Source organism: Heterocephalus glaber, unplaced genomic scaffold (assembly GCF_053883595.1).
Source record: "Heterocephalus glaber isolate CG9 unplaced genomic scaffold, H.glaber_assembly_v1.0 deba00001428, whole genome shotgun sequence".
NCBI lineage: Eukaryota > Metazoa > Chordata > Mammalia > Rodentia > Bathyergidae > Heterocephalus > Heterocephalus glaber.
Window position 1 is genome coordinate 27,964,753 of NW_028258293.1, and position 26,819 is coordinate 27,991,571.

Below are 26,819 nucleotides of genomic sequence, written 5' to 3' on the forward strand. Positions count from 1 at the left end.
CGCTCGGTGGGGCGGGGCGCGGGCTCCGGCAACCCGGGGCACGTGGGACCCTGCGCAGCGGTGGGACGCGGGCGCGAACACCGGGAACGGCGGCGACAGCCTTGGAGAAGAACGAGCTCAGCGCCGAGGTGAAGGGAGGGCTGCCTGGAGGAGACCGGACACTCAGAGAGGTCGGCGGGCGCGGCCCGGGGAGGCGGCTGGTCCGACTGGCTCGGGTGCCGACTCAGCTGAGTGCAGGGAGAGAGCAGTGTGCGTGTGGCCGTCTCACTGGGGCGCCTACAGCGCATAACTGGACAGTGTAAGCACGCTATGGATCCGTATTGAACTTGGTCTTCCTGGAGCGTAGTCTCGGTGAGTGAGGACGGATTCCCTGTTAGTAGGGGTGTGTGTGTGTGTGTGTGTGTGTGTGTGTGTGTGTGTGTGTGTGTGTGTGTGTGTAATATTGGGGAATTCGGCGTGTTAGGGGATGAGTGCACGCGCCTGAGTGGTAAGAAGCAGAATTTACGGAACTTGTCTGTGTGTGTGCTCTGGTGGGGGCGCCCCTGGGGCGTGAGGGCGTGGTCTGAAATCTGGGCGCTCCCAGAGACCTGCGGCACACCCAACTTGCTCCGAGGGTCACTCTAGGTGGCCCTCCTGCCCTGGGCGACGGTAGGCCTGGAAAGGCAGGAACGAAGGAGGACAGTTAAGACTTTAATCTGACGGGAGACCTTTAATCTAGCAGGTAACACTGTAGGAAGGGTCAGTCCGGAGAAAGGCAGAGTGCCCCCACATCATGCTGCTAGTGCCAGGCTTGGAGCCCCCCAGGAGGCAGGCACGAAGGCCAGGCCCTACTAGGAACTATCGCTGCAAGTTTGGGATTTATGGGGCCAAGTGACTACCTTTCCTGGGCCCACAGCCTCGTTTGGGATCAGGAATGAGCTTTTGAGGTTCAGGCTGGGGCCCCAGGGAAGTCTCAGTTATCTGTGGGTGGGAATGGGAGAAAGGAGATTCTTTGGCCAGCCAGCCTGTAAAAGGAGGCCAGCACCTGCAAGTGAGAGCAAGACCTGTCCCTCTTCCTCTCCTCCCTGCTTTGGGCTGACCCAAGGTACAGAATAGGAGCTGGGATATGCGTGTGGGAATGGTGAGCAACCTCCAGAAATGGCTGCTGAGCTTGGCCGGCAAAATGAGGCTGTGGCCTCTCCATTCCTGTCCTCCTCTTGCCCAGGATGTACACGGCTCTGAGGCTACCAGATCCCCAAGGACCACCTAAGAGAGCGTGAGGGTATCCCCAAGGCCTCATAAGTGACTCATGAGAGCACTGATTTTTGTGGCTTTATATCTTAGGACATTGTGCCTCTCTAGGTATTAATTTTGAGATTGATATCTTTGCCTCTTCAAATGCAAGGTTGTTTATGAGGATTCTTATAGAGATCAGGAAAGGGGCCTGGTGTGTGTGTGTGTGTGTGTGTGTGTTGGTGGGGATGGAACCCAAGGCGATCCTCTACCATTGAGCCACATTCCCAGCCCAGTAAAAAAAGGGTTTTGTGAGCAAAGTGCAATGCACACAGAAGTGTAATATTCCATAGATTTAAATGCCCTTTGAGGATTCTAATAGGACACCATGCAATAGTGAAGGATTGTGCTGTTTATTGAAATTTAATTACTGAATGTCTTCCTCTCCCTATCCCTCCTCTGCAGAGGTAGCTTACTAGTAACAATTTACAAGAATCCCTCATTTTATCCTCCAGTGACCTGGTGAGGAAGGAACTCTTATCTCCACTTTGCAGATAAGGAATTAGGTGCTTGGAGAGTATCTTGCTCAAGGTCTCAAAACTCCAGTGAAACCTGGAGCCCTTGCTTACCTGCCCTTCCTGTCTGAGACAGAAGGCCCACCTTATGAGGCTGATCCTCTGGCTTCCAGGCTGAAGGGTGTTTGAGTCTTGCCCTAGGAACCTGTCTTTGGGGCTTTCTTGTGGCCCTATTACCCAGCTGCTGCTAAGATGACACCTGCCCACGGCTGCTTATAGAACCCGAGAAGACTTGCTGATCTGGGGAGGGGAGAAGGAGATGCCCCTAATGAAATCTTCCCTCTCCTCTAACTGCCTCCCGAAGACCTGTCTGGTATACCCTTCAGGCCACAACTTCCTCTGGGGCTGCCTTTTGGTCCTCAGAGCTGGCTGTGGGGCCCTCCTTGACCTCTATACCCACCCTAGAGAAAGGCCAGTTCAGAATGAGGTCAAGCCATCCCTGTTTTCTCATGCTGTCCCTGTTACCTGGCGCAGGTTGGTCACAGAGCAGGTGGCAGGAAGTGTTTGATAAATGAGTGATCAAGTGGAATGCCTTGCTCCATGGAAAGCATCAGAGGGTTCTTGAGCAGAGGAGTGCTTGCACTGTGCTGTCTCCCAGTCTCCAAGGCCTGAGTCATTCTTGGCCTGAAATCAGTAGCAGAAGTCTCTGACAGGAGGGTTGGTACCCTGAGCTCTGGTACCCCGTTAACTGTCCTTGCAGCTCCCCAAAGGAGAGGCCGGGGCACTGATGGCCTCTTTCAGACATACTGGTGTCACTTCCTGGTGAGTGCACAGCCTCCCTGTCCAGTTTGAAGGTGGAAGATTCTTCCCATGGCTGGACTGTGGGCATGAAGGGACGCATGCCACCTCGCAGGGAGTCTAGAGCCAAGGGACAGCTCTTCTTACCACATCTTTGTATGTGTGATCCCCTCCCTTGTCTCCCTCCCTCCAGACACCCCAGTCCTAGCCACCTTCCATGTGACACCATCTTTGTGAAGGTCAATGCTGACCATGTCCTTCTCTTAAGCCTTAATAGAGGCCAAGCTCCTCAGCCTGCCATATGAGCTCTTTCATATGAGTTCTTCTGCCCCCCACACAGTCCATCCTCCTAACCTCCCATGCCAGCCCCATGTGACCTCCTGGCCTTTCCCAGAAGGCAGCACTCCTACCCCGAGTCTTGGCAGTTGCCTCTCCTTCTGCCTTCAATGCTCTCCCATCTCTCTGTTCACCTAACAAATCCTTAATCGCCTACCAAGTCCCAGCTTCTCTGGGAAGCTCTCTGGCCACCTTTGCCAGGCTGGGGAGTTGCTGTGGGCTCTGTGGCCCTTGGGCTTCCCTTGGCTGAACCTTAATCACCCAAGTAGACTCGATCCATGTCTGTGAAGTTGGGCACACAAGAGCATTGCCAAGTATTTATTGGGACTTCATGGCTTCTAGGAATGTGACTTATGACTGTGTTAATACTAAATGCAGACTTCTGTGGTTCTGAGAATCCCAAACCAAAGGGAATCAGAAGCATGAGCACCAAAATGAATTCCCTCCCCAAACCTGGCCCTCTTGGGATCAGATGCTGAGAATCAATGAACTTGAAGGGCTGAGAGGGGGATAATCTCAGCTTTGCAGACTTGCACATCTCCTGTTCTTTGCTTTTGTCCCTTTTTCCATCTGCCTTCTCTCATTTTTCTCTTGCCTCCTAAGCTGGACCCTTTGTGGTCCTCCTCAAACCAGTATAGCTTCTCTTGCAGGAGTCTCCCTGACTGCTCAGACTGCGACATCTGCCCCTTTGCTGGAAACACTTGGGAGGGCCCCTGCTGAGGACGGTGAGCTCCTGAAATTTAGTGTCCCTCCGTTGTGACGGGCACATGCAGCCAGCACATCAGGACAGTGTATGATTTGCTAATACCATGGAGTGCCCACCTAGCCCCTTGTCTTTCTCATTCCTCATGAGCTGTCCTATGAGGTAGTGATTCTCCCCATTTGACCGGTGAAGAACTCAAGGATCAGAGAAGGGTCTGACTTGACCAAGACTGCACAGCCTAGGTGGTTCCAAGATGTAGCATAAACCTAGAATTTTTTTTTTGCCTCTGGTCTGGCTGGAGGCATTCCCATGTGATAGGTTGGGGTGGAGAGCAGGGTTCTGAGCCTGTTCAATTCAATAGCTGTCTCTATAGCCCTGTGCAGGGGCTGGGCTGGGCTAGGGTGCAGTGGGAAGGGTGGTTTGAAGTTCTGCCTTGGTTGAGTTTCCTGATCTGAGACCACCCAGTCAGATGCTCTAACTTCAGCCTCAGTGAGTAGCCCTCAGAGCCGGGATCCTAGGGGAGTCCCAAGAGGGAAAGCGCCTTGGGGGGAGGGCGAGAGAGCCCAAGGGTCTCCAGGAGGGGAAGCATCATGCCAACATTTGATAGCAGCTGAGGCAACATCTGAGGTCATGCCTCAGCTGTTTTCCCAGACCAGTCATCGTGCGCTTGGTACAACACGTCAGGCAAGGCTGGGGGACCTGCTGGCCTTCAGGCCTTGGAGGACGTTTGGGTGAGAACAGGGGGCTACTTCTAAACTCCTAGCCCTAAACAGCCCACCTGCTCTCCACTGCTCTCAAGCCACAGGGATGATTAACAGTCCTGTTGACTGTGCTCTGGCTTTTGCTTGCTCTCCTGCTTCTTTCTCTCCCCCCACCTGACTCCCACCCATTGTCCAAAATGCAAATCAGCAGCTCCACACAAGGAAGGTAAGCATTATGTTTTGCAAGCACATACTAATAAAAAGAAATAAACTAAAAAAACAGGAAAAAATGAAACTTGTAATACCACCAGACATAGTAGCACATGATTATAGTCTCCACTATTGGGAGGCTGAAGCAGGAAGATTACTTAAGCCCAAGAGTTTGAGACCAGCCTGGACAATGTAGCTAGACCCCCATCTCAAAACAAACGCAAACAAAAACAGAAAAGAGATATGAAAAACTCACATAATGAAACTATAAAAATTTACTAAAATGGAAGGAGCGATAAGCCCTATTCCTGGATGGAAAGACCAAATTTTCTAAAAATTGCAATGATTTCTGCAATCAGCCAATAAAAATAAATCACTTATGATCCCAATTCTAATTTTCAAAAAAATTAAATGTACTCTAAATCAGTACATTTAATTCTTTTTTTTTTTTTTTTTTGTGGTACCGGAGATCGAACTCGGATCCTTGTGCTTGAGCAGCAGGCGGCAAAACCACTGAGCTAAATCCCTGGCTCTAAATGTATTGATTTTAAATCACATTTTAAAAGAAAAAATGAAGGCCAAGGGTGCTGGCACACATCTGTAATCCCAGCACTCTGGAGGTTGAGGCGGGAGGATTGCCTTCTGGGATACACAGTGAGTTCAGAACCAGTGTGAATTATATAGCAAGAGCTCTTCTCAAAAAACCAAAAAAAAGAGAGAGAGAGAGAAAGAAAAACATGAGGAACAGCTCTCCCTACTAGCTATCAGTCTATATTCTAGAAGTAAAAGAATTAAACCAACTTAGTACAATTGTGGAGTTGCACATGAGAAGAGGAACAAGAGATAGAGTAAGGAAAAGGAGGAGACGAAGGGGAAGTAAAATGAATTAAGGTGTGTTGTGTACATGCACCAACTTCCCACGAAGAATGGAATCATCATGTACTGCAAACGTGTATTAATCAAAAAAAATTTTAAACAAACAAACAGAAACCTCAAAATGCTGGTCAGGTGTCCTCTCCTCTAAGAAGTCTTCCCTAGCTACCCATTCATTCCTGCTAGGGACTTCTGTGTTGTCCTTCGGGCCTGATCACCCTGAGGTGTCACTGCTTGTTTCTGGTGTGCCTTCTGCACCTTGACAGCGACCTTCTTGGAATCAGGAAGAGTCTGACCTCAGAGTCCCAGGCGCCCTGCACAAGGACAGACATAGATATGGCCACCTCTGTGAGGGTGAGAGGGATGCAGGGTGAAGGGCTTCTGGCTCCTGCTGGGGGTCCCTGCACTGCTTCTCCCTGAGGATGGCCCTCAGCATGAGAAACGACCTGTGACCAATTGCTGTGGCTTTGCTACTTAAAGCCCTGCCCATAATTTCTGTGGGACTTTTTGTCCCTACTTGTCTTCCTGAGATACCCCCACTCTTCCTGCCTTCCCTATATGGTCATCTATTATTATTTCATAAAATGAGTTTAAATCAGGTTGGGGTATAGCTTAACAGTAGAGTGCTTGCCTAGCGTGCAGAAGGCCCTGCGTTTGATCCCCAACATAGGAAAAAACAAAAGTCGAAATCATCATCTCATATAACTATCTCAACAACCTTGTGGGACAGGTTCCATTATTCTATTAAGAAATTGAGATTTCAATTTTGGAATTGAAAGACTTGTCCAGTTCCTACTAATGGGATTGGCAGAACTGGGATTTCTCTGTTTCCCCTTGTGGCATCCTTCCCTGGCAGAGATAGGCAGCAGGGGTCTCCAAGATGGTGACAGGACACAGCCACCAGCCAGGCAGGCACATTCCAGAACCACTCTAGTGGAGGAGCTGGAATGTTGTCAAACTGCCAAGGAAATTCCTGAGCCAGCCTGGGAACTGCCCTGGCTCCTCCTCCTGGCTTTGGGTTTAGTAGCCTGAGGCTACACAGAGAAAGACCCATACTGGTGCTTTACATGCAAGGTCTGGTTGTGCCCTTGATGCTCTGGTGATCTTGGTAAGACCTTGAGCTACTTACCCCTTTCTGGCCTTAGTTTTTCTACTTGTGAAATGGGTGTAATAACCATCCCCACCACTTAAAACTGGGGAGATATTAAGAAAAGTAAATGCTGGGCCCTGCTTGCCAGATGCTCCTCTGCTGGACACCTGATCAGACAAGCATCGGTATGGGGCTCAAAGAGACAGTCAGGGAGCTTCCTGGGGACAGGGCCCAAGAAGTAGTGGTCAAGGGCATAGCTTCTGAAGTCAGGGTAGGAAGTAGTGGTCAAGGGCACAGCTTCTGAAGTCAGACCAGAGCTCCCTGCCATTTGCTAGCCTTGTGACCCTGGAGAAGTGAGTTAGCCTCTGTGAATCTCCATATTAAATGGGAAGAGATACATAAACTTGGCACAACACCTGACTCTTGTTGTGATATAGGTGTTACAAAATGGGAAGCTGCTGGACATACTAGCACAAGCCTGTAATCTCAGCACTCAGAAGGCTGAGGCAGGAGGATTGCTGTGAATTTGAGGCCAGCCTGGGCTATATAGTAAGTTCAAGGCCAGCCTGAGCTACATAGTGAGACCCTATCTAAAATAAATAAATAAGGACAGGGATTTAGCTCAGCGGCACAGCATCTGCCTGGCAAGTGCAAGGTTCTGAGTTTGATCCCTGGTGCCAATAAATAAATACAAACAAACAAATAAATAACACAAACAAACAAACAATAAATAAATAAATAAGGGAAACTGCCCCTGGGCAAGATACGACCAAGGGAGTGCTTGTGCTGTGCTGAAAAGGAAGAAAGAAGGTGGGCGTGTGTTCTCTGGAGCAGTGGCAGAGACCAGGTCAGCTAGGCCCTTGAGTGCCAGGCCGAGGAGCTTGGATATTAACATGAGAACCCTAGGGAGCTGTGGAAGGGTTTGAAGCCCCCCGAGAATGTGCTCAGATTTAGTGACTGCAGTGTGCAGGTTAGACAGGTGCAGAGGGGCAGAGACAGAGGAGCGAGACTCTAGGGTGGAGCACAGCTGAGGAACTTCACTAGTAGTTCTTCGGGGACTTGGTGAGTGATGGGCTTCCAGTGGGTGAGGGAGAGGGGCTGCAACCTACAAGGATGGTGGAGGTCCTTCTCAGAAAAGAGAGAATGAATTTGAGAAAGTGGCATTTCCCCCTCCCCTGAGACTCTGGAGAGTGCCTGGGTAGAGCAGGGTGAGAAGGTGACGCTTTTCACCTTGTCATTAGACTCTAGAGTAGACAGGCAGATAGCAAACAGCCTGCTGGCCCATGTCAGCCTGAAGAAGCTGGGCAAGTTGTGACAGGTAAACAGTGACCAGAAGCCCTTCCCAAGCCCCATCCTGGCCCTATTCCCACAGCCTCCACCCACTTGCACTTGTGTACCCAGCCTCAGCTATCCCAGATCCCATTCATCTGTTCTGGGGAAATGAAAATGAGAAAAGCTCATTCCAGAAAGGGACCTTCTTTTCCCCATCCTGTGCCTGAGGTCCTGATGGGCTGGGACCTGCCATCCCTTCACTGAAGCCCTGTGTGTGATGTGTGTGAGGGACTCACAGGTGAGACAAAACCCAGGGCCAGAGTAAAGAAGGCTGGGCTCTGTCCTGGCTCTGTCCTAGGGCTCCTTCGAGGCCTTGGGCCTAGGTTTCCTCCTCTGTTAAGTGGGGGTTTGGCACAGATGATTTACAAAGACTGTTTCGGACCTGACTAGACCAACAATGGCAAACCTTTTAGAGCTTTCAATGATACAAACAGCCTGCTGCAGCATGCGTGCCATAAATTGACCACCACTGGTCTAGACAATGCCAGTATGCGTGCTGCAAGTGCACCTGAGTGTGCTAGGTGTGTCTGTGCCAGTGTGTGTTTAGGTGTGATGTGCGTGTGTTTGTGCCATCTGTGGCAGAATGCCATTGCCTAGGAGTGGAAGTGGGGAAGAAGGAGGCTCTGGATAGAGACCTGGCTTAGGCAGAGTTGTATGGGCAGAAGTACTATAGAATGCCTGCTGGGCATGGAGGATATTGACAAGTCTCCTGCTGTGAGGCTAAAGTGCAGAACCAGGATTGTGGGAGGGGACATTGGAGGCTGCAGGATATCGGGGAGAGAGAGCTTCCCCTACAGAGCCACCACGTGTGAAGGGGGATACCTGGGAAGGAGCTGGGAGCATCTCATCCCTGGAGCAGGTGAGCTGGCGGTAGAACATCAGGGCAGGGGTGTAGGTGTGCAGAGGGCACTCTGACCAGGACAAGCACATGAGCTCACCTCTCTCCTCGTTTGGAGCCAAGTTTAGAGCAGAGAAGGCAGCCCTGGGAAGGCTTGGCCTAGCTGACTTCCTGCATCCAGGAGCCACCCAGGTCACCATGCCCACCTCCCTGTGTTTGCAGGAGCCCCCTTTGGCAGCTGCTAGTCCTGAAAAATGCTGTAGGCTGGGTGTGGCCTGGTCCAGGGAACCTGTTTTTCCTGTTTCCCACAGAGCTCCCTGCAGCCGGTCCAGACGCACATTCATGAGTGAGGAACCTGAGCCTGCACTGAGCATCCCAACCCAGAGAGCAGGGGCTGATCAGGTACAGGTGTGCAAGGTGGGGCAGCCCTACAGGCTGGGAGGCTGGGCAGGTTAGCTCGGGTTAGCTTGGGGGAATTCTAAGGCAGGTACCTTTCCCTGCTCTTTTATCCCAGGGTATAAGGAATTAGGGCTTTGGAGCCAGATAGCACTGGGTGTCCTACCTGGTTTTTCCAATTCTTGGCAGTGTGACCTAGAACAAATAGCTTAATTAACGTTTTCTCTGGCAGTATCTCCCAAAGGGTGGGGTGGTGGATGCCTGAAGCTGCTCAACCCAGGTCTGGCCTCTTTTGAACAGGAAGGGTAGGAGAGGGGACCCCAGAATGGGGAACACCTGATCAGACTGGAGCCAGAGATAGGCAGATAAAAGCATGTGGCTGGCCTCTGACAGCTGGCCTACCTCTGGAATTCATATACCTGACTTCTTTGGTGTTTCCCTGACCCATCTGGGCTCCTGCAGCTGTTGAGGGAGACAGTCCAGGTGTCCATCTGGGACAAGAGAAGGCCCCAGGTGCGTCAGACTCCCATGAGAGCTGGGCTACCCATGGCCATCTAGACTCAGCAGCTGAGAAATCTGTAAGCACCATTGTCCTCCTATAGGCTTTCCAATGAGTAAGGGAAAGGAGAGGTACCATCAGCTCCTCTGGGCTCCCATAGCCCTTGTATTTGCTTCATTCATTTTCTCTTTCCTGCACTCATTGCTGTGGGACAAGCCTCTTACTAAGTGATAGGGACAGAGAAAAGCATTTGATGGAGCCAGCCCTCAAGGAGCACCTAGAACACATTGGGGTGAAAGGACAAATTACCAGCAAGGCCTGAGGATAGCCAAAGGAGGCTGTGATAAGTGACCTGGTGATAAGACATCCTGGCCTACCCCCACCAGGCCATCTGGGGACTCCATCACTGTGGCCCTGGTCCAGATTGACCCTGCTTCCAAGAGCCTGGAGGGAGGGATGGGATGGAGTACAGTTTGGGTGGCTTCTGGAAAGGCTTTCCAGACAGAAAGCCCAGCAGAAACAAAGGCAGGGAAGCCCTGGACCCTCAAAGGGCTCCTTCTAGACCCGGAACTCTGGAGTGGGGCCAATGAGTGGTGAGAGGGGCTAGTGACAAAGTCAGGAAGAGCAGCCTCCACAGAGCTCAGGATGCAGTCACAAAGGCAGCTGGGGTCAGGAGAGGGAGAGGGGAGGCCTGAGGGAGAAGGCAGAGGACTGAGCTTGTTCCCCTAAAGCAGAGGTTGGGGACTTAGGAAGATGACTCACAGGTTGGTGAGCCAACCGGTGGAGGGAAAGGGTGGGCAGGGTCAGTCTGGACCAGAGCCACAGTGATGGAGTCCCCAGCTGGCCTGATGGGGTTAGTCCAGGAAGTCTTCAAACAAGTGGAAGAGACAGCTCCCTAGGTGCACAGCAAGGTGGGGAGGTCTCCATCCTCTTCACAGTGTCAGAGATTCCATCATTAGTGACCAGCAAGAAACTGTGTAGGAACTATGACTGAAAGATGATCCCATCCCTGAGGAGGGCAGCCAGCTCAGCACTGGGGCAGGAGCAGAGCAGCAGTGTAGGGGGTGACAGTGAGTGCCTACAGCATGAAGGAAGTGCCCACCCTATCTCACTGAGGCATAGTTTTCCCCTGAGGGAAGTTTGGCGCTGGAGTTCTCCAGGGGTGAGGAATTTTACCCAGGAGAGGTCTGAGACTCAGGAAGGTCTTCCCACCTGGACTCTTGCTGTGATTTCCAGCCTGCCTCCTGGGGACTTTTTGGGACACATCTGTGCCCTTTGGGGCATCATCTTTGTCCCCTGCCTCCCAGCTGGGAGAGTTCTTACTGGTCACAGCTGGGGTAGGAAGGAGAGGAAGGTGGCAGCCTACCCTCCCCAAGCATTCACTGTCTGCTGGGTGGTCAGACCCCATAGGGTGATACATGTTCACTAGGGACAAGGTAGGGGACCCTTAGGATAGCAATGGTGTGCAAAGAGAATCAGGGTAGCTAGGGAAGAACCTAAATTTGCCCCATAAAATAACCTCTACTCCCTATCCTCAGTTCCACCCCAGACTTCCCCAGAGTCTTCAGGAAAGTGACTGTCCCATCTGGTAACCTCACAGGCTGGAGGGACTGCTGAGTGCAGTTATAGAAAGTGACAGAATATAGGAATACCTCAATCAATCAATCAATCCATCAAACAACCAAGAGAATGAATGATGGAAGAGGGAGACTGTTAGAAATTCTTCAGCTTTCCCAACTTTGGCCTTCGAAAGCTAAAGGAAGAATGTTGTGGTGCTCCCAGGAGGTCTGGGCTGTCCCAGCCAGAAATGCCTCAGCAGGCAGGGATGGGCACTAGTGTGCAGTGGAGTGGACCATCCTTGAAGGCTCCTCTCCAGGAATCCAAAATTATACATCCGCGTGACCGCCAGGTCCTCCAATTTCAGAGCTCAAAGCCTGGCTCTCAAATTCTCTGGTCCTGAGGTTCTAGAGCAAGGTCAACACTATTTTTAAAGGTCAGAGAGTTGATAATTTAGGATGCACAGGCCATATGATCTTTATCACAATTGCTCAACTCCTTAAAAACAGATAGGTATTGTGTTCCAGTAGAACTTTAATTACAAAAACAGCCTGGTGGGATGGATTTGGCCCCTGTTCTAAAGTTTTAGAAATATATATATATTTTCTAATATAATAGAATTACATATTATACATCATTATATATTATATGATTCTGGTATAACAGAATTATATATATAATATGATTGTGCTATTCATGGGCTTCATGCAGCCTTGCTCCATGGCTTGGAGGTTCTAGGTGCAGGGAGAGATGGCAACAAAGGCTGTGGATATGGTTGGGAAAGTCTGTGGGCATTTCGAGCCTTGGTCAGGTGGGTTTCAGGCCTCTCTGCCGAGGCCTAGCCATGACCTTCTGGCTATTCCTCCTATCCCCTTCCCTGCAGGGTGATGGCTGTGGACCCGGGCCCCTGGAATGACACCAGCAACAATACCTGGGATGGGGATGAGCTGGGCTACAAGTGCCGCTTCAATGAGGACTTCAAGTATGTGCTGCTGCCAGTGTCTTATGGTGTGGTGTGTGTGCTTGGGCTGTGTTTGAACGTCGTGGCGCTCTACATCTTCCTGTGCCGTCTCAAGAGCTGGAATGCCTCCACCACATACATGTTCCATCTGGCTGTGTCCGATGCACTGTACGCAGCCTCCCTGCCGCTGCTGGTTTATTACTATGCCCACGGTGACCACTGGCCCTTCAGCACGGTGCTCTGCAAGCTGGTGCGCTTCCTCTTCTACACCAACCTCTACTGCAGCATCCTCTTCCTCACCTGTATCAGCGTGCATCGATGCCTGGGCATCCTGTGCCCTCTGCGATCCCTGCGCTGGGGCCGGGCCCGCTATGCCCGCCGAGTGGCAGTGGCCATTTGGGTGCTGGTGCTGGTCTGCCAGGCACCTGTGCTCTACTTTGTCACCACCAGTGTGCGTGGGGCCCGAATCACCTGCCACGACACTTCAGCCCCCGAGCTCTTCAGCCACTTCATGGCCTACAGCTCCGTCATGCTGGGCCTGCTCTTTGCAGTGCCCTTTGCCATCATCTTGGTCTGTTATGTGCTCATGGCACGGCGGCTGCTCAAGCCAGCTTATGGGACCACAGGAGGGCTGCCACGGGCCAAGCGCAAGTCGGTGCGCACGATTGCCCTGGTGCTGGCTGTCTTCGCCCTCTGCTTCCTGCCTTTCCACGTCACCCGCACCCTCTACTACTCCTTCCGCTCACTCGATCTCAGCTGCCACACTCTCAACGCCATCAACATGGCATACAAGATCACCCGGCCACTGGCCAGCGCCAATAGTTGCCTTGACCCCGTGCTCTATTTCCTGGCTGGGCAGAAGCTTGTCCGCTTTGCCCGAGATGCCAAGCCACCCACAGACCCCACCCCTACCACCCCTGCTCGCCGAAGGCTGGGCCTGCGCAGGTCTGACAGAACTGGTGCCCAGAGGAAAGATGTGTCACCCAGCAGTGAGGACTCTCAGTGGACAGAGCCCACAGTGGCTGGAAGCGAGAACACTAAGGACATCCGGCTCTAGGACCTGAGCCCCTTAGGCTTCTGCAAGTTTATATGGAGGATCTGTAGGGATCAGGGCTCATTCAAATGGAATGGTGTTCCCAGATATGGACCATCAGTGGTTTTGTCATTGGAAGAGGCTGACAATACTCTCTCCCTGTGGTCCAGAAAGGCGCCCGGCCCCAGATCCCCCAGTCATCATTTGTATGAGTGAGGAATAAGGTTTTGAGAAAGGGAAGTGTTCAGGGCCTGTGCCGCTGACTCCCATGCAGATAGCTGGCTGTTCCTGCCAAGGTATCTCTGCTGGAGTCCAGTGTAATCCAGTCAGATAGAGAAGTAGGCCCAGAGAGGAAAGTGACTTACCAAGGCCACACAGCAGAATCTGGGCCTGAGCTAGCTGAAGTGGGCGGCAAAGTCACAGGTTGACCAGAGGACTCTGGTAAGTAGCCAGGGCTGAGTTCCCACAGGAATCTTTGGTGGAACTGAATGCCACAGTGGACTCAGCTCAGAGAAGTACCCCCAGGTCATGAGATGAACATCTGGGGCTGATGTCACATGCTCATCTGGCGGCTCCCCTGGGTTGGGACCTGGTTTGAGACTGTAACTTATACTAAAAGCTGTGCTGCTTGTTGCGCTGTGCTGCACTGTGTGGTCAGAGGGTAGAGGCACAGCATAGGAGGCTTTCCACATCTACACAAGGGGCTTTCTCCAACCCATTCTCTTCTGTCACCTGCCTTCCCACTTCAGGGGAGTCTCACCTTGGGAACCCCTCTCCAAATCCCAGGTATGCCCCCACTTTAAAGTCAGATGGCTTCTGCTCCTGTTTCTGTGTAAGGCAGAGATGACTCAGGTGGGGTTCCAGTCCTTAGCGTTCCCCAGTTTGGGTGACAACCAGTCGCATGACGGTAAATGTTAAACTGGATCTTCAAGGGAGTTGAGGGACTCCTTACTTGTGGCATTGCCTATTGCCATTCCTGCCATGGCCAATTTCAGATTGTCAGTGCCATGTCATCTCTGCAAAATTCCTGAAAATTTAACAACTGGCTCTTGCAAGCAGGCACGCATTGCTGCAGTGTACCACTGGGTCATGCTGAGTTGCCCAGGGCTGTGGCCAAGGGCCTAGGGAAGGATTCCTGGACCAGGGCACTCCTGAGATGAGGCTTCTGAGAAAGGCAGCTCACAGGAACGCCAGGTGCAGGACACATTCTGAGCAAGGGCAGGGGGCCAGGGAGCAAAGACAACAGCAGGCTGGGCAGCTACTCAGGCTCGATACAGAGATGAGGCTCCCTCCTTGCCCTGGTTACAAGGATTCCTTTGGCTGAGGTACATGTGAGTGAGACTCAGTCCTCTCCCCACCCAGGCCTTGGCCTTCTGAGAAAATCTCAAATTCCAGGCATGACGGTTGGTATTCCAGCTGGGGCAGGGTTTAGCACGGGAGAAGTGGTCTCACCTGTGGCCAGTGTTGCACCTGGCCAGGACTACTCTGGGCTAATTTGTGGAGCTCAGATGGATAGGACTCTACCCTGGCCTTTGGGCAGGGATAGGATGAAGCTGACCAGCCTCGCTTTTGACCTAAAGGACAGGGACTTCTCTCCCTCTGGGTGAGCCCTGCCCTGTGAGCCCACTCTACTCTAGAGAAGGTCTCTCCCCATCTCGCCTCCTCCACCTGCCTCCTACCACATCTCCACCTTTCCCACTTTGCTTTATCAAAAGCAGGGCATCCAGCCCCAGGGGTTGCTCTATTTACATTTTGTGTGGTTGTTGTTGTTTTGAAACAGGATTTTTCCCAGTTTGCTATATTACCCAGGCTGGCTTTGAACTCCTGGACTCTAGTAATCCTCCTGCCTCAGCCTCCTGAGTCATTGGGACTACTAGTAGATGGTTGCTTTATATAGAGCCTAGTTCCACAACTCCCTCAGATGACAGGGATTCATCCCAGGCCATAATATGATTATTCTGCATTATGTAATTCTGGGTGACCTGTCCAGAACAGTGTCAGATGCTCACCTCCCATATTCTAGGTTCTATATTTCTGTTAATGTAGCTAGAGACCCTCTGAGCTTTCTTGGTAACTACCTCTTACAGAGTATCCTGGGTCTTTCCTGCAGGCCAGAGCCTATCTCTTTCCTACCACTTGCTCCTCAGGCTGGACCCCATCCCAATTTACAGGGAGCCTCTTTCCAAGTGATAAGCTCTGATGAAGTGTAAAAGCTGAGCTCTGACCCTCTCAGCCCTTCTGGGACCTGGAGGCAAAGATTTACGCCATGACTTTGGGGCCCTTTAGTGTACATCTGTGGTTGGAGAATGTGCTATGGCCACCACAGGCCAAGTTCCTTAGTCCCTACCCCTCTCATGTCCTGCCCCCTACCCCTCCTGCAGCTGCCCTACAGACCCTGAGAACCTAGTGCTGCAGAGGACGGGGACAACGGTATGGCCTAAGCCAGGAAGCTTTCGTTGGAAGCTTTTCCTTGCAGATTTCCAAGGACACAGGATGTAGGGGACAGCAGGGCTTACTCGCCACCTAGGCCTATGGCAGGCATGGGTCGAAGTGGGGAATGGAGACCCAGGGGAACCAGGAACAGGCCCAGGGTCCCAGCTCTGGACTGCCTGGCCTCTCAGTGTGGACATCTGGCCTGGTCGTCTAGAGGGTGAGGCTTCTGATCTTGCCGCCTTGTGCTATTTTCAGCCCAAGCAAGACCAAGATTTTCCACTGCTGGCCCTAGACCATTGTCTGACGTGGGGTGACCTGCCCATCCTCAAAATATCTCCTATTGCCCTCCGGACCTCCCTTGCCCCTTCCCACCTCCTTACCCTGACATCACTTCCTAAGGCTGTTGACCCTTAAAGGCCACTATGAAAGGGCACGAGTCATCCAGGCACCAGCCATCAGCCAGTGAAGGACCCCAGGGATTATCCAGCCAGCTGCAGACTCGAGGCCAGAGAGGGGTGGGGCCTTGCCCAACTCACCCAGCAGGTCATTGTGGTGCCTGGACATGAGCCACAGGCCCAGGCTGCTCCTGCTGCTGTGCCGCCCCCTCCAATGCAGGTCAGAGCCTTTGTGGGAACCCTGTGTCACCTGCACTGCCTGGCCTCCATCTACCCAGGCCATGGAGCTGAGGCTAGGGATACGGTGCAGGGTGGGAGGAAAGTGAGGAGAGAGTCAAGTGGTGGGCAAATGAAGCTTTCTGGCCTCTGCAGCAGCTGTCCTCAGTGAGTTCCAGGTGACAGCATGGCCTCTGGCACATAGGCTCTCCCCTGGGTAGCAGAGATCCCCAAGGCCAAGAAAGAGGGGAGAATCCCAGAGGACACACAAACCCTCGCCCTTCGAGGCCAGGAGAGGGGCTGGACAATATGCTGTCCACACAGAGTTGCTCTAGGTCAGGCCACTACAGTTGTCCCTCTGCTGCCCTTGTCATGGAGACTTGGGCTGGTTTGCTTAGAATCAGGCACATGGGGGAGGGAACTCACGTAATGGTCTATGTCCCACAAACCACGCAGGACTCTCACATGTGTCATGTGAGTTGTTCTTCACACTCACCCTGGAGAGCAGGCATTATCCTCCCCATTTAACAGCTGAGAACATAGGGGAGGACATTGAGGAGCACAGGCTTGCTCCAGGTAACACAACCACAAGTGGGTGAGTGGAGAGGAGCCCAGGCCCCCTGGTGTCTGATGAATTCCCTTTGCAGTGGTCCACACCACTCTCACCCCTGCAGAGCAGGAGGCTCTGCAAGGATCCTTCCTACAGCTCAGGACCAGAGTGGCAGTGTAGTGAGGACACGTTGAGAGCAGATCCTGCACTAAGACCATCTTGGTTTGAAGGTCACCTCTACATTCCCAGCCGTGCAGTTACTCAGTCTTGCACCACCTCAGTTTCTCATTGATGAGATGCTGCCTCCCACAGAGGGCATTGGGAGGCTCGCTTGACTCAATGCACAGGAAATGCTTAGCACAATGCCTGGCATTTCCATGCTAGTACTGTGCCAGGGGTTACCAAGGCAAGCCAGTGGGGCCCTGTGTTCCCAGAGCTGACATAATTTAATATGTCACCACACTGGGATAAACATTTTGAAAAAGAGGCCAGTGTACTTGGTCACTGAGCAACACGGGATCTAACAGCTCCAGGGGCCCCCCTGGTTGTGGGATGGGGGAAGCAGGTCCATCCTGGGTAGAATGGGGCCCACCTCTGCCCTATCTGGTACTGGGTGGCTTTCAGGAACATGGACCTTTGTATTTCCTGGTGCCTACCTGGATAGCAGTGGGGCGGGGGGGGGGGGAGAAAGAGGGAGGGAGAGGAGATAAGGAGGAGGACATTAAGTGGCAGGACTGGCCCCTATGGAGTTCAGAGCTCCCCCATCCACATTGGCAGGCTTAGCCATTTTTCCCTGATTAGCAGTACCCAGCATGGGAGAATACAGTCACATTTTGGTTCAACTAAGAACCTGGAGATCTGGGATGGGAGGACTGGCCTGAGGCTGGGCCAGTTTTGCTGTGTGACCTGAGGTCTTCTCTGGGCTACGATTTGAAGCATGGAGGCCCTGCTTCCTGTTCCACTCTCCCACCCTCAATCAGGGCATAGCTGTCTACACTTTCAAGGCACAACTAATAGTTGCTCCCTTAAGCTTTGCTAAGACCATTGGGTTCTTGGTTCTGAGGACTGGGGTGGAGCCAGTAGATCTCCCTGGAATCAAGGGACCAGAGAGCTGAAGTAGCTCCACTGCCACCACACAGTGTCACACAGTGGATTGTCAGCTGCTTCTGTGGGTGGAGCCAGGAGTGACTGGGCTGCAGAGTGAAGGGTGTGATGGTAACATAGTACAGTCAGAGCTATGGGACCACTCACCTGAACCTGGGCAGTGCCCCAGGGCCAACTTTTGTCCTAAGGCCTACTATCCAGAGGCAGAGATAAGAATAACAAAGACCCTTGAAAGATTCCAAAATCCCACACCAGGATGCTTATGTGCTAGACTTGCTGCTGTGACATAGGAACCTTTCTTCACTTGAAGCTCATTAAAGGATCATTCATATGGACTGCATCTCATACATCCAATTATAACAGTGAATTATGGAAAAGGATATGTAGAGTGGATATAGCTGACATGACTCAGCACCCTATATCAATCACGTTGTTAATCACACTCTGGAAGACCTAATGAGAGGTGGCCTAGACCCAGCGCAACATTTTAAATTCTTAAACCCAATGCATTTAGTGCTCAGGCTATTTTTCTTTCTGCCTGAGAGCATACCTTTACCTAATTAAACTTCATTAAACTTTGCTGCGTTTTCATTACCGTCATGTGCCACATCCAATTCTTTGTCATGCCAAGAACCTAAAAACCCACCCGGGACCCCATCACCCACAGTAACCATAGGACAGAAATCGAGCTCCAGAGCCAAACTTTTATCCCGCTCTGCCCTGATGTGCAGTGGGACTTGGTTGGGCACTTCCTTTCTCTGAGCCTCAAATTCCCCAGCCTCAATGATGCTCGGTTCTACCCAGCCACTCTTTCTTTTCTTTTTCCTTCTGTAAGGGCTTCCTGGGCTTCCCTCTGTTTTTTGTGGGGTTTTTTGTGTTTTTTTTGTACCAGGGATTGAACTCAGGACCTTGCGCTTACAAGGCAGGTGTCGGAACCACTGAGCTAAATCCCCGGCCCCATCTTGAGTCCAGCTCAGCCAGGAACAATGGACCAGGCAGGCCAGTGGCTCTTTGGCCTTGAGCCCTGTCCCCAGGGACTCCACCCACCACCTTGGCCTATTTTCAGCCCTTGCAGAAGGAATCAAAAAAAGGATTTTCCATTCCCAGCACAATGACTTCCCTGTACCATTGTCCAGCAGTGACGGATCCGCCTGCCCCAAAATATCCCCTGTTCCTACCCCCCAGGTCTCCCTGCCTTGTTCTCACCTCCCCACCCTGTCATCACTTCCTGGGACTGTTAACTCCTGAAGGCCACTATAAACAGCAGATGAAAACTGACAGACACAAGCTGTTCAAATCAGTTTTTTCTCCTGGCAGGGACTCCAGGGATTGTTTGGCTGCTTGGTGGGACTAGAGCCCGGGAGAGGACTGTGCCTTGTCCAAGGGCACCCAGAAATCAGGGTGGAGCCCAGACCTGAGCCCAGGGCTCTCCACCTGCTTCTGCTGCCTCAGTGCTAGTCTGTGCCTCCTAGAGTTGAGAGGTCCCCTTCAAAGGCTCGGGATGGGAATCCTGGGAAGAAGCCTGATGGTGTGAGCGGCGGGTATTCCTCAGCTTCTGACTGAATAGCAAGCTCAGTACAGGTGCCTAAACATTCACTTTTGTTTACACCAGATGTGGCTGTTAGAGACTAAATGTTTTAATCTTCCCAAAATGCATATTTGATTTTTTTTCAGTACTGGGGATTGAACCCAGGGTCTTCATGCTGAGCTATATCTTCAGCCCTTTTTTATTTTGAGATAGGATCTTACTGAGTTGCCTAGGCTAGGCTTGAACTTGACATCCTCCTGCCTCAGCCTCCCAGACTGCTGCAATTACAGGTGTGAGCTACCACCCCTAGCAGTATTTGAAAATCTTTGTTTGTTTGTTTGTTTGTTTTTGAGACAGGGTCTCGCTATGTAGTTTAGGCTGGCCTTGAATTCATTATGTAGTCCAAACTGGCCTCGAACCCAGGGCCATCCTCCTCCCTCAGCCTCTCAAGTGCTGGGATTATAGGCATGTGCCACCATGCCCAGCAGTATTTGAAATCTTAATTGCCACAATGGTGGTATTAGGGAGTAGGGCCTTGGAAAGGTAATTAGGTCAGGAGGGTGGATCCCTCATGAATGGGATTAGTGCCTGTGTTAGTCAGCTTTATATTATGGTAACAAAATTCCTGAGCTAATAAAGTTATAAAAAAATAAAGGTATTTTGACTCACAGTTTTAGAAATTTCAGTCTATTATCAGGTGGCCCTGTTGCTTTGGGTCTGTGATGGGATATCATGGTGGGACTGTACATCAGTTCAAAACCATTTACTTCATGACAGGGAGGCAAAAGTTAGAAGAAAAGGAAGGGGCCAGGGTCCCCCAATGAACTAAAACCTCCCATGAGGTTCCCCTCTTTCAGCTTCCACCACCTGTCAATAACACCAGGCTGGGGCCCAAGCCTTTAATTTACCACACAAGCTTATGGGGGACATTTTGGAACCAAACTGTAGCATTGCCTTGAGGGACCCCAGAGAGTTCTCTCACCTCCTTTCACCACCTGAGCTTGTAACAAAAAGCTGGCCATCTGCAACTAGGAAGAAGGCCCTCACCAGAACCCACGCACTCAGGCACCCTGATCTCAGGCTTCCAGCCTCCAGAGCTGGGAAAAATAAATGTTTGTTGTTTGTAAGTCATCAACTCATATGACATTTTGTTACAGCACCTTGAACAAAGACAGTGGCTATGGCTTGTATTGTGCTCAGTGCTCAGGGACCAGCAGTGGGGAAAGGAGGAGAATGGAAGACACAGGATAGCTGAAGCAGGGGTAGCGTGGCCCAGGCTCACCATCACCACCCTTGTGGCTGCAAACTCAGTTTCTTTATCTGCCACATGGAACTGATGTCTTTTACCCCAGTCTGCTGAGCAATGGGACCTAGTAAGGCACAAACATGTAGCGTCTTTGTGTGCTTCCCGCCCACGTGGCCTGCTTGGTAATGTTCAACTTCTTTCCCCCATTCCTATGCTGCACATTTGGCAGACTCTAATGCTTCGAGACACTTTTGGGTACAAAGTTCAGTAGAGTTTGAAATTCCAGTGGCCCCTTGATTTAATGTCCCGTCCTGTCCCCCATTCCCCCCCCCATGCTGGGAGACCCTCCTCACTCCTCTTCTGGGACCCTCTCTCCTCTGGGTGTTGGACAGGGGGGAGGGGGACTGGCACATATTCCTTGGAACTGCCACTACCCTCTCTTCCTGCCCCCCTTCTCTGGCTAGGGTTCTTGGTATAAAGCACCTCAAATACCAGGCCTCTTTTGTTTAAAAATCAAAGTTCCTTTATTAAATTATCTAGGTTACCCAGTTTGAATATGCTACATCTTTCCTGCTGAAAGCCTGACCAGAATCCCCAGTCTCCTGATGGATTTTCCTGGAGTACCTTATCACCTTTGTTCCCTTCCCTCTGTACCCTCCACACCATGCCAACCTCAAAACTTCGAGTCCACAGAGCCCAGGGTCCAGTGTAGAAGAGTCAGGATGGAGGGTTGTAAAGAATTCTGAAAAGGTGTCTTAGGGCTGGGGATTTAGCTCAGTGGTTCTACCACCTGCCTCGAAAGTGTAAGGCTCTGAGTTCAATCCTCAGCACAAAAAAAGAAAACTATATGAAAAGGTGTCTAGCCCAATTTGCAGTCTTCTTTTAGATACCCCACATGTCCTTAGATTTATGTCCTGGAATCAAATACCAAATCAACAGCCACATGAAAAGTGTCCCCTCATTGTGGTTAAGCAGGCTGAGAAGCCTTTACAATCAAAGCAGTTGTAATATGGCTGGAGGAAGTGAAAAGCCTGCTGCGTGGACTGACACAGTGTGTGCTGGCAGGGTGTGTGTGTGTGTGCATGTGTGTATTTGTGTGTATGCACACAGAATGATCGTATCAGTGTTCTAGGGAGAATGGTTGGGGGGTAGGGGCTGTCCTGGCAGGAACCAAGTAGATATTTGGAGAGCAAAGGGTGCAGGTTAGCAGCCAGCCTGTGAGAGGTCAGAGGGACCTTGAAGGGCTGCCAGAAAGCCAAACTAAGACCAAGAGATGGACAAGGACAGGTTTGGGGATGGCAGAAAGAGACGCGGGAGTGCAGAGAGGATGTAGCTGCCGGCTCTGCAAGCCCTCCTCCTTCCCTCTTTATTCTGCCTTCTTTTCCCTGCCCAGTCACATTCTCCCCTTTGCACTGCCTGTCCCCAGAATTCCTGGGAGCAAAGGGAGGCAGACACTGGCAGTTCAGAGCTCTAGTCCCCTCGGTTCTTGGCACTGGCCAGATACTCTTCCCCGGCTGTCATCTCAGGTTGATTAATGCTGTGCTGCTGCCCCCTGGTGACCAGAACTGGCCACAGTGGCAGAAGGCGAGGGCTGGAGTCCAGACCTTTGCAGGTGGAATGGCACCCAGGCTATTGGCGGGTAAAAGGTGAGGGTGAGGCTGGGACTGCGGATTGAAACAGGAAACACCATGTGCCTACCGTGACTTACCAATACCAACTTCCCAAACAGGCAATGATGCCCTACTGCTGTCTCCTGTGCTCCCCAGCTGGGATGGAGATCATTCTGTGCTGGGCAGCCCCTTTGCCTGTGGGACAGTCCTCAGCCCATGGCAGCAAAGGAGTGGGCCACCCAGGCTGGGTACCTTAACATTCTGCCCTGCCCCATCCCAGCTACCTTGCCTCCTCAGAGACCCTTGCCCTCTGCATGGCCCTGGAAGTTCTTGCCTTCTCATAGGGTGGCTTCCAAAGCTGCATTCCACTCTCTGGGAAGTGGGCCAAGACAGTGGTCCTCCTAGCCACCCTGTGCATCAGGTAAAAGCTAGGGTTCCACCACCAACAACCAGAAGCTTGTAATTGGATCCTACTGCATGTCAGTAGGTAAAATACGTCTGATTGGTGTGGAAGGGGAGGCCTCAATGTTGACCCATTGGGTTGGAGTGAGAACCACAAAATAAGGGGGAAGTGTCAGCCAGGCCTCCAGTGGCACCCTCACGTCTTCCCTTAAGACCATACTTCTCATCCACAAGCTCTTACTCTAAAGCTAGATGCCCTCATTCACCAAGCATAAAAACACCCAAACTCTGGGTTCACAGATTGGTTGCTGAATCCCTGCCCTAGCATCCATGCCATTTCTCTTTTCTTTGGATCAGTAGCATTTCTGTACCTCATTAATCAGGTGACCTTGGCACTTCAGTTACCTCTTTTTTTTTGGTACGGGCAATCGAACTTGGGACCTTGGGCTTTCGAGGCAGGCATGGTGCCACTGAGCTAAATCCCCAGCCCTCAGTTACCTCTTCATACCCAAAGGGATAATCCTACCTACATCTTTATTTTCACTATCTGACTCCTCCCACTAGAATGAAAATTCCCAGAGGGAGTAGGGCTCAGAACAGTGCCTGGCACATAGTAGGTACATAACAATAACTTGTAAATGAATAGTTTATAGTGAGGAATAAATGAGATACACCGTGTAAACTTGTTGGCAGAATAACTAGTATCAATGTGTACTCGTTATATGTTAATTCCTTTCCTTGCAAAGCAAATCAAGTTAATTATTTCATGTAAGTTTCACAATGGCCTTTTGAGGCAGGAAAACTATTATTGGTTCATTCATTAATTTATTCAACAAATATTTTTAAATGCCTATTATGTGCCAGGTAATTGCTGTCTGTATACTTGATAATAAATCATTAGTGGATGAAAAAGTCAAAGACAACTCTGATTCAAAACAAAACAAAAAGTCAAAGATGCTGTCCCTATGCTTACATTCTAATGGGAGAGACAGCTAATTAGCAATAGACATAATAAAATGTAAATTAATTAAAGGAAAATAAATGTAAATTATATGGTAAACTACAAGTGGTGTGGGGAGGAAACAGAGCAGAAAAGGGATTGGTAGGATAGGAAGGCTCCAATTTTAAATAGACTGGTCAAGTGAAGCCTCAAGAGAGGGAAGCTCTAAGATGGTATTTGAGCAGAAACCTGAAGACAGTGTGGGAGTTTTTCCATGGGAAGAGCCCTCCTGACAGAGGGGCCAGTAGGTGTAAAGGCCTTGAGGACTGGTTGCCTGTGTAAGGAGGTCTGTAAGTTGGAGTGGAGAAGCCAAAGGAAAAGGAGATCAGAGGTTCAGATGATCTGCTTGGACACTGAGCCAGATAGGAACCCATGGCCAAGTTCTGAGCCCAATCTGACTTCCATTTCCAAAGAACTAGCCGGGCTGCTGTGTGGAGAATAGACCACAGTAAGGAGAGCTAAGAAGCATGAGAACAGGTAGGAGCTATTGCTGAAATCCAGAGGACACATCAACCTGGGGCTGGGACCAGGTGGCAGCAATGGAGGTAGGAAGCAGCAGACTGATGCCAGGTGTGTGTTAAAGAAAGAGCCAACAGGATTCCTGATGGATCAGATGGGGTTGGGGATAAGAGAAATGGAGAAGCAGAGGATACCTGCAAATTTCTGCAGATGGTGAACTTGAGATCTAGAGATGATCCAGTGAGGGACCACACAGCTGGTCAGTGGATGGGATGGAAGAGTGAAGAATGGGACCAGAAGAGGTGAAGGCCCCTAGGTCTACAACAGTGTCTGGGAGAAGGTAGGGCAGTGTGAGAGGAAGGACTCTGTCAGTGCCAGTCACAAACCAGCCCCAGGGCAGCTGGGTGTTGATTTGATCAATGTTTTTTTCCTCTTCCCCTGAATTTTCCTATGATGGTCTTTTAATTGAGTCTATTTGTACCAAGACCATGGACTGAGCTGAGCAGACATCAGATTATTTACTTATTATTAAATAGATTAGGAAATGACTCTCCATCTTCAGCTGCCAGAAAAATCAAACCAGTGGAAAAATTTCTCTGAAGAGTAACACAGTGCTTGGTGCTTTGCCTAATTACTGCTCAAGCTGGAGCAGAACTTGTCATCATCCACATGGTAGAGGTTTTATAGGCATGCAAAATGCAACTGTTGTGGGGTCAGAGAGGCTTCCACCGAGATTTAAAAAAAAAGAAAGCCTGGGAAGCCAGGCAGTGTGCCCCTGAGAAGGGCAGTGCATGAAGCCATGAGAGTGATTCTGAAACTGTAGTGGAGACCCCAGGAAGTTGGAGATGCCAGGAACATGGAAAATCTGCTGAGGAAAGCCACAGGCAGTGAGTGGAGCCACTGTAAGAGAGAGCCCGTGAAGGCTGCAGCCGACCAGGCTGCAGGGGTGGGGCTGTTCAAGCCTTTTGGAGTGTCTAGTTCACAATTTGCCCCCGCTGCCAGACATGGACCTACAGGATCTTATGTTTACTTTGCTGGATTTCTGTCTTGCTTTAGTCTGATTTCCTTCTATACCCTCATTCTTTCCTTTTGGAAAGGAATGTTTACCCTGTGTCATTATATATTGAAAATGTTTGACTTTCTTTTTGATTTTTACAGGGACTCACAGCTAAGAGTTTGCTTTGAGCTCAGAGGAGACTTTGGCCTTGGACTTCTCAGCAATGCGGAACTGTTAAGACTTCGATGACTCTTAGAGGTGGACTAAATGTATTTTTTATATCGAGATGGACATGAGTCTTCTGGGGGCCAGAGGTAGAATGTTATGGTTTAGTTCTAAAATCTACCCCTAAATTCTCATGTGTTTGGAAAGACTGGATCATGGGGTCACTACACTCATCAGTGGGTTTAGTAGCTAAATGTGCTGTTAGGATGTGGGTCCATTTGGAGGTGAGTCACTGCGGACATGACCTGGAAGGATGCATTCTGGTCCCCAGCTTCTCCTTTCTCTCCCTGCTTCCTGGTTACCATGGGCTGACTACTTTTCCCTCTGCCATGCCGCTCTGTCCTGTTTCTGTAATGGGACCAGCAGAATTTGACTGAAACTATGAACCAAAGTAAATTTATCCTCTTTTAAGTTGTGGGTATTGGATATTTTGTCCTATTGATGAGAAAGTGACTAAGACTGTTGCTATATTGCCCACACTGGGCTGAGACTTGCCATCCTCCTGCCTCAGCCTCCCAGAGTGCTAGGATTACATACATGCGCCAGGTATGCATGCCTGGCTTTCTTTTATTTTCATGCAGTCTGTTCAAGGCATCCAAGCTCTGACATCAGTACCATTTCTTGTTTCTCTGGATCAGTATCTTTCACATATCTCACACATTCCTCTCCAGGATCATCAGCCAGGAGAAAGCTACTCCAACTTAAAGTTATTGCTGAACCCCCTATTTAAAGCCTGAGGAATGGAGAAAATTCTGGTTAAAATCCAGACCAGTTGTAATAGTGTAAAGAGATCTGTAATGGTTAATTTTATGCATCAACTCGATTAGGTGAAGGGTTACCCAGAGAGCAGGTAAAACATTATTCTGAGCAAGTCTGTGAGGATATTTCTGGAAGAGATTAGCATTTGAATTGGTGAACTGAGTAGCAGGTGGCCTTCCCCAGTGTGGCAGGTGTCACCCAATCCATTGAGGGCCTGAGGACAACAAAAGACAGAGGAATGGCAAATTTGTTCCCTCTGAGCTGCAACATCCATGTTGTCCTGCCTTTGGACATTGTGTTCCTGGCTCTGGAACCTTCAGACATGGGCTGAATTACATCACAGGCATCAAGCTCTCCAGCTTGCAGGCAGGCAGGAGATCTTGGGACTCTTCACCCTCCACAGCAATGTGAGTCAATTCCCATACTAAGCAAGTAATTATACATATATATTATATAAATATAATATTCTATTTCTGTTACAGCCATTATTGTCCATTTTACTTGACAATAATTTGCATAATACAAGATCCAAATTTTTATCTTATTGGTGTTTTTTCATATTCTTCTATAGATGGAGGAATAATCAGTCTTTCTTCAAATAAACCCTTATTCCCTCCTCTAATGAGTATTCTTGGTTTGATGAGAAAACAAAGGCTTTCTCATCTCCTGAATGTCTTATAGACAGGCTTTATTGTGGTGCTATTTATACAGGGACCTTAAGAGACATTCTTTCACTATTTTGGGGCACCCCTCTGTGTCCTGATCCTCTTCATACTATAAGTCCAGAAGTCATGTGGAGAAAAGTTGCACCACAACTTGTCTACCTATACCCAGAAGTGCC

At 50.4% G+C, this 26,819-nt stretch overlaps 1 protein-coding gene across 3 annotated transcripts; it reads left to right on the forward strand.

The window, feature by feature from the left end:
* On the forward strand, window positions 1-26,385 carry P2ry2 (purinergic receptor P2Y2). 3 transcript variants are annotated; one of them, XM_004863274.4, is made up of 3 exons: window positions 1-351; window positions 8,920-9,016; window positions 11,944-26,385. In XM_004863274.4, exon 3 carries the CDS (start codon window positions 11,948-11,950, stop codon window positions 13,076-13,078), a length of 1,131 nt encoding a protein of 376 aa, XP_004863331.1. In that variant the 5' UTR covers window positions 1-351; window positions 8,920-9,016; window positions 11,944-11,947; the 3' UTR covers window positions 13,079-26,385. The 3 variants fall into 3 exon arrangements, with proteins under 3 accessions (XP_004863331.1, XP_021098937.1, XP_004863330.1); XM_004863273.4 differs by having other exon boundaries at window positions 2-351; window positions 8,920-9,010; XM_021243278.2 differs by lacking the exon at window positions 8,920-9,016.
* Window positions 26,386-26,819: the final 434 nt, after the last annotated feature.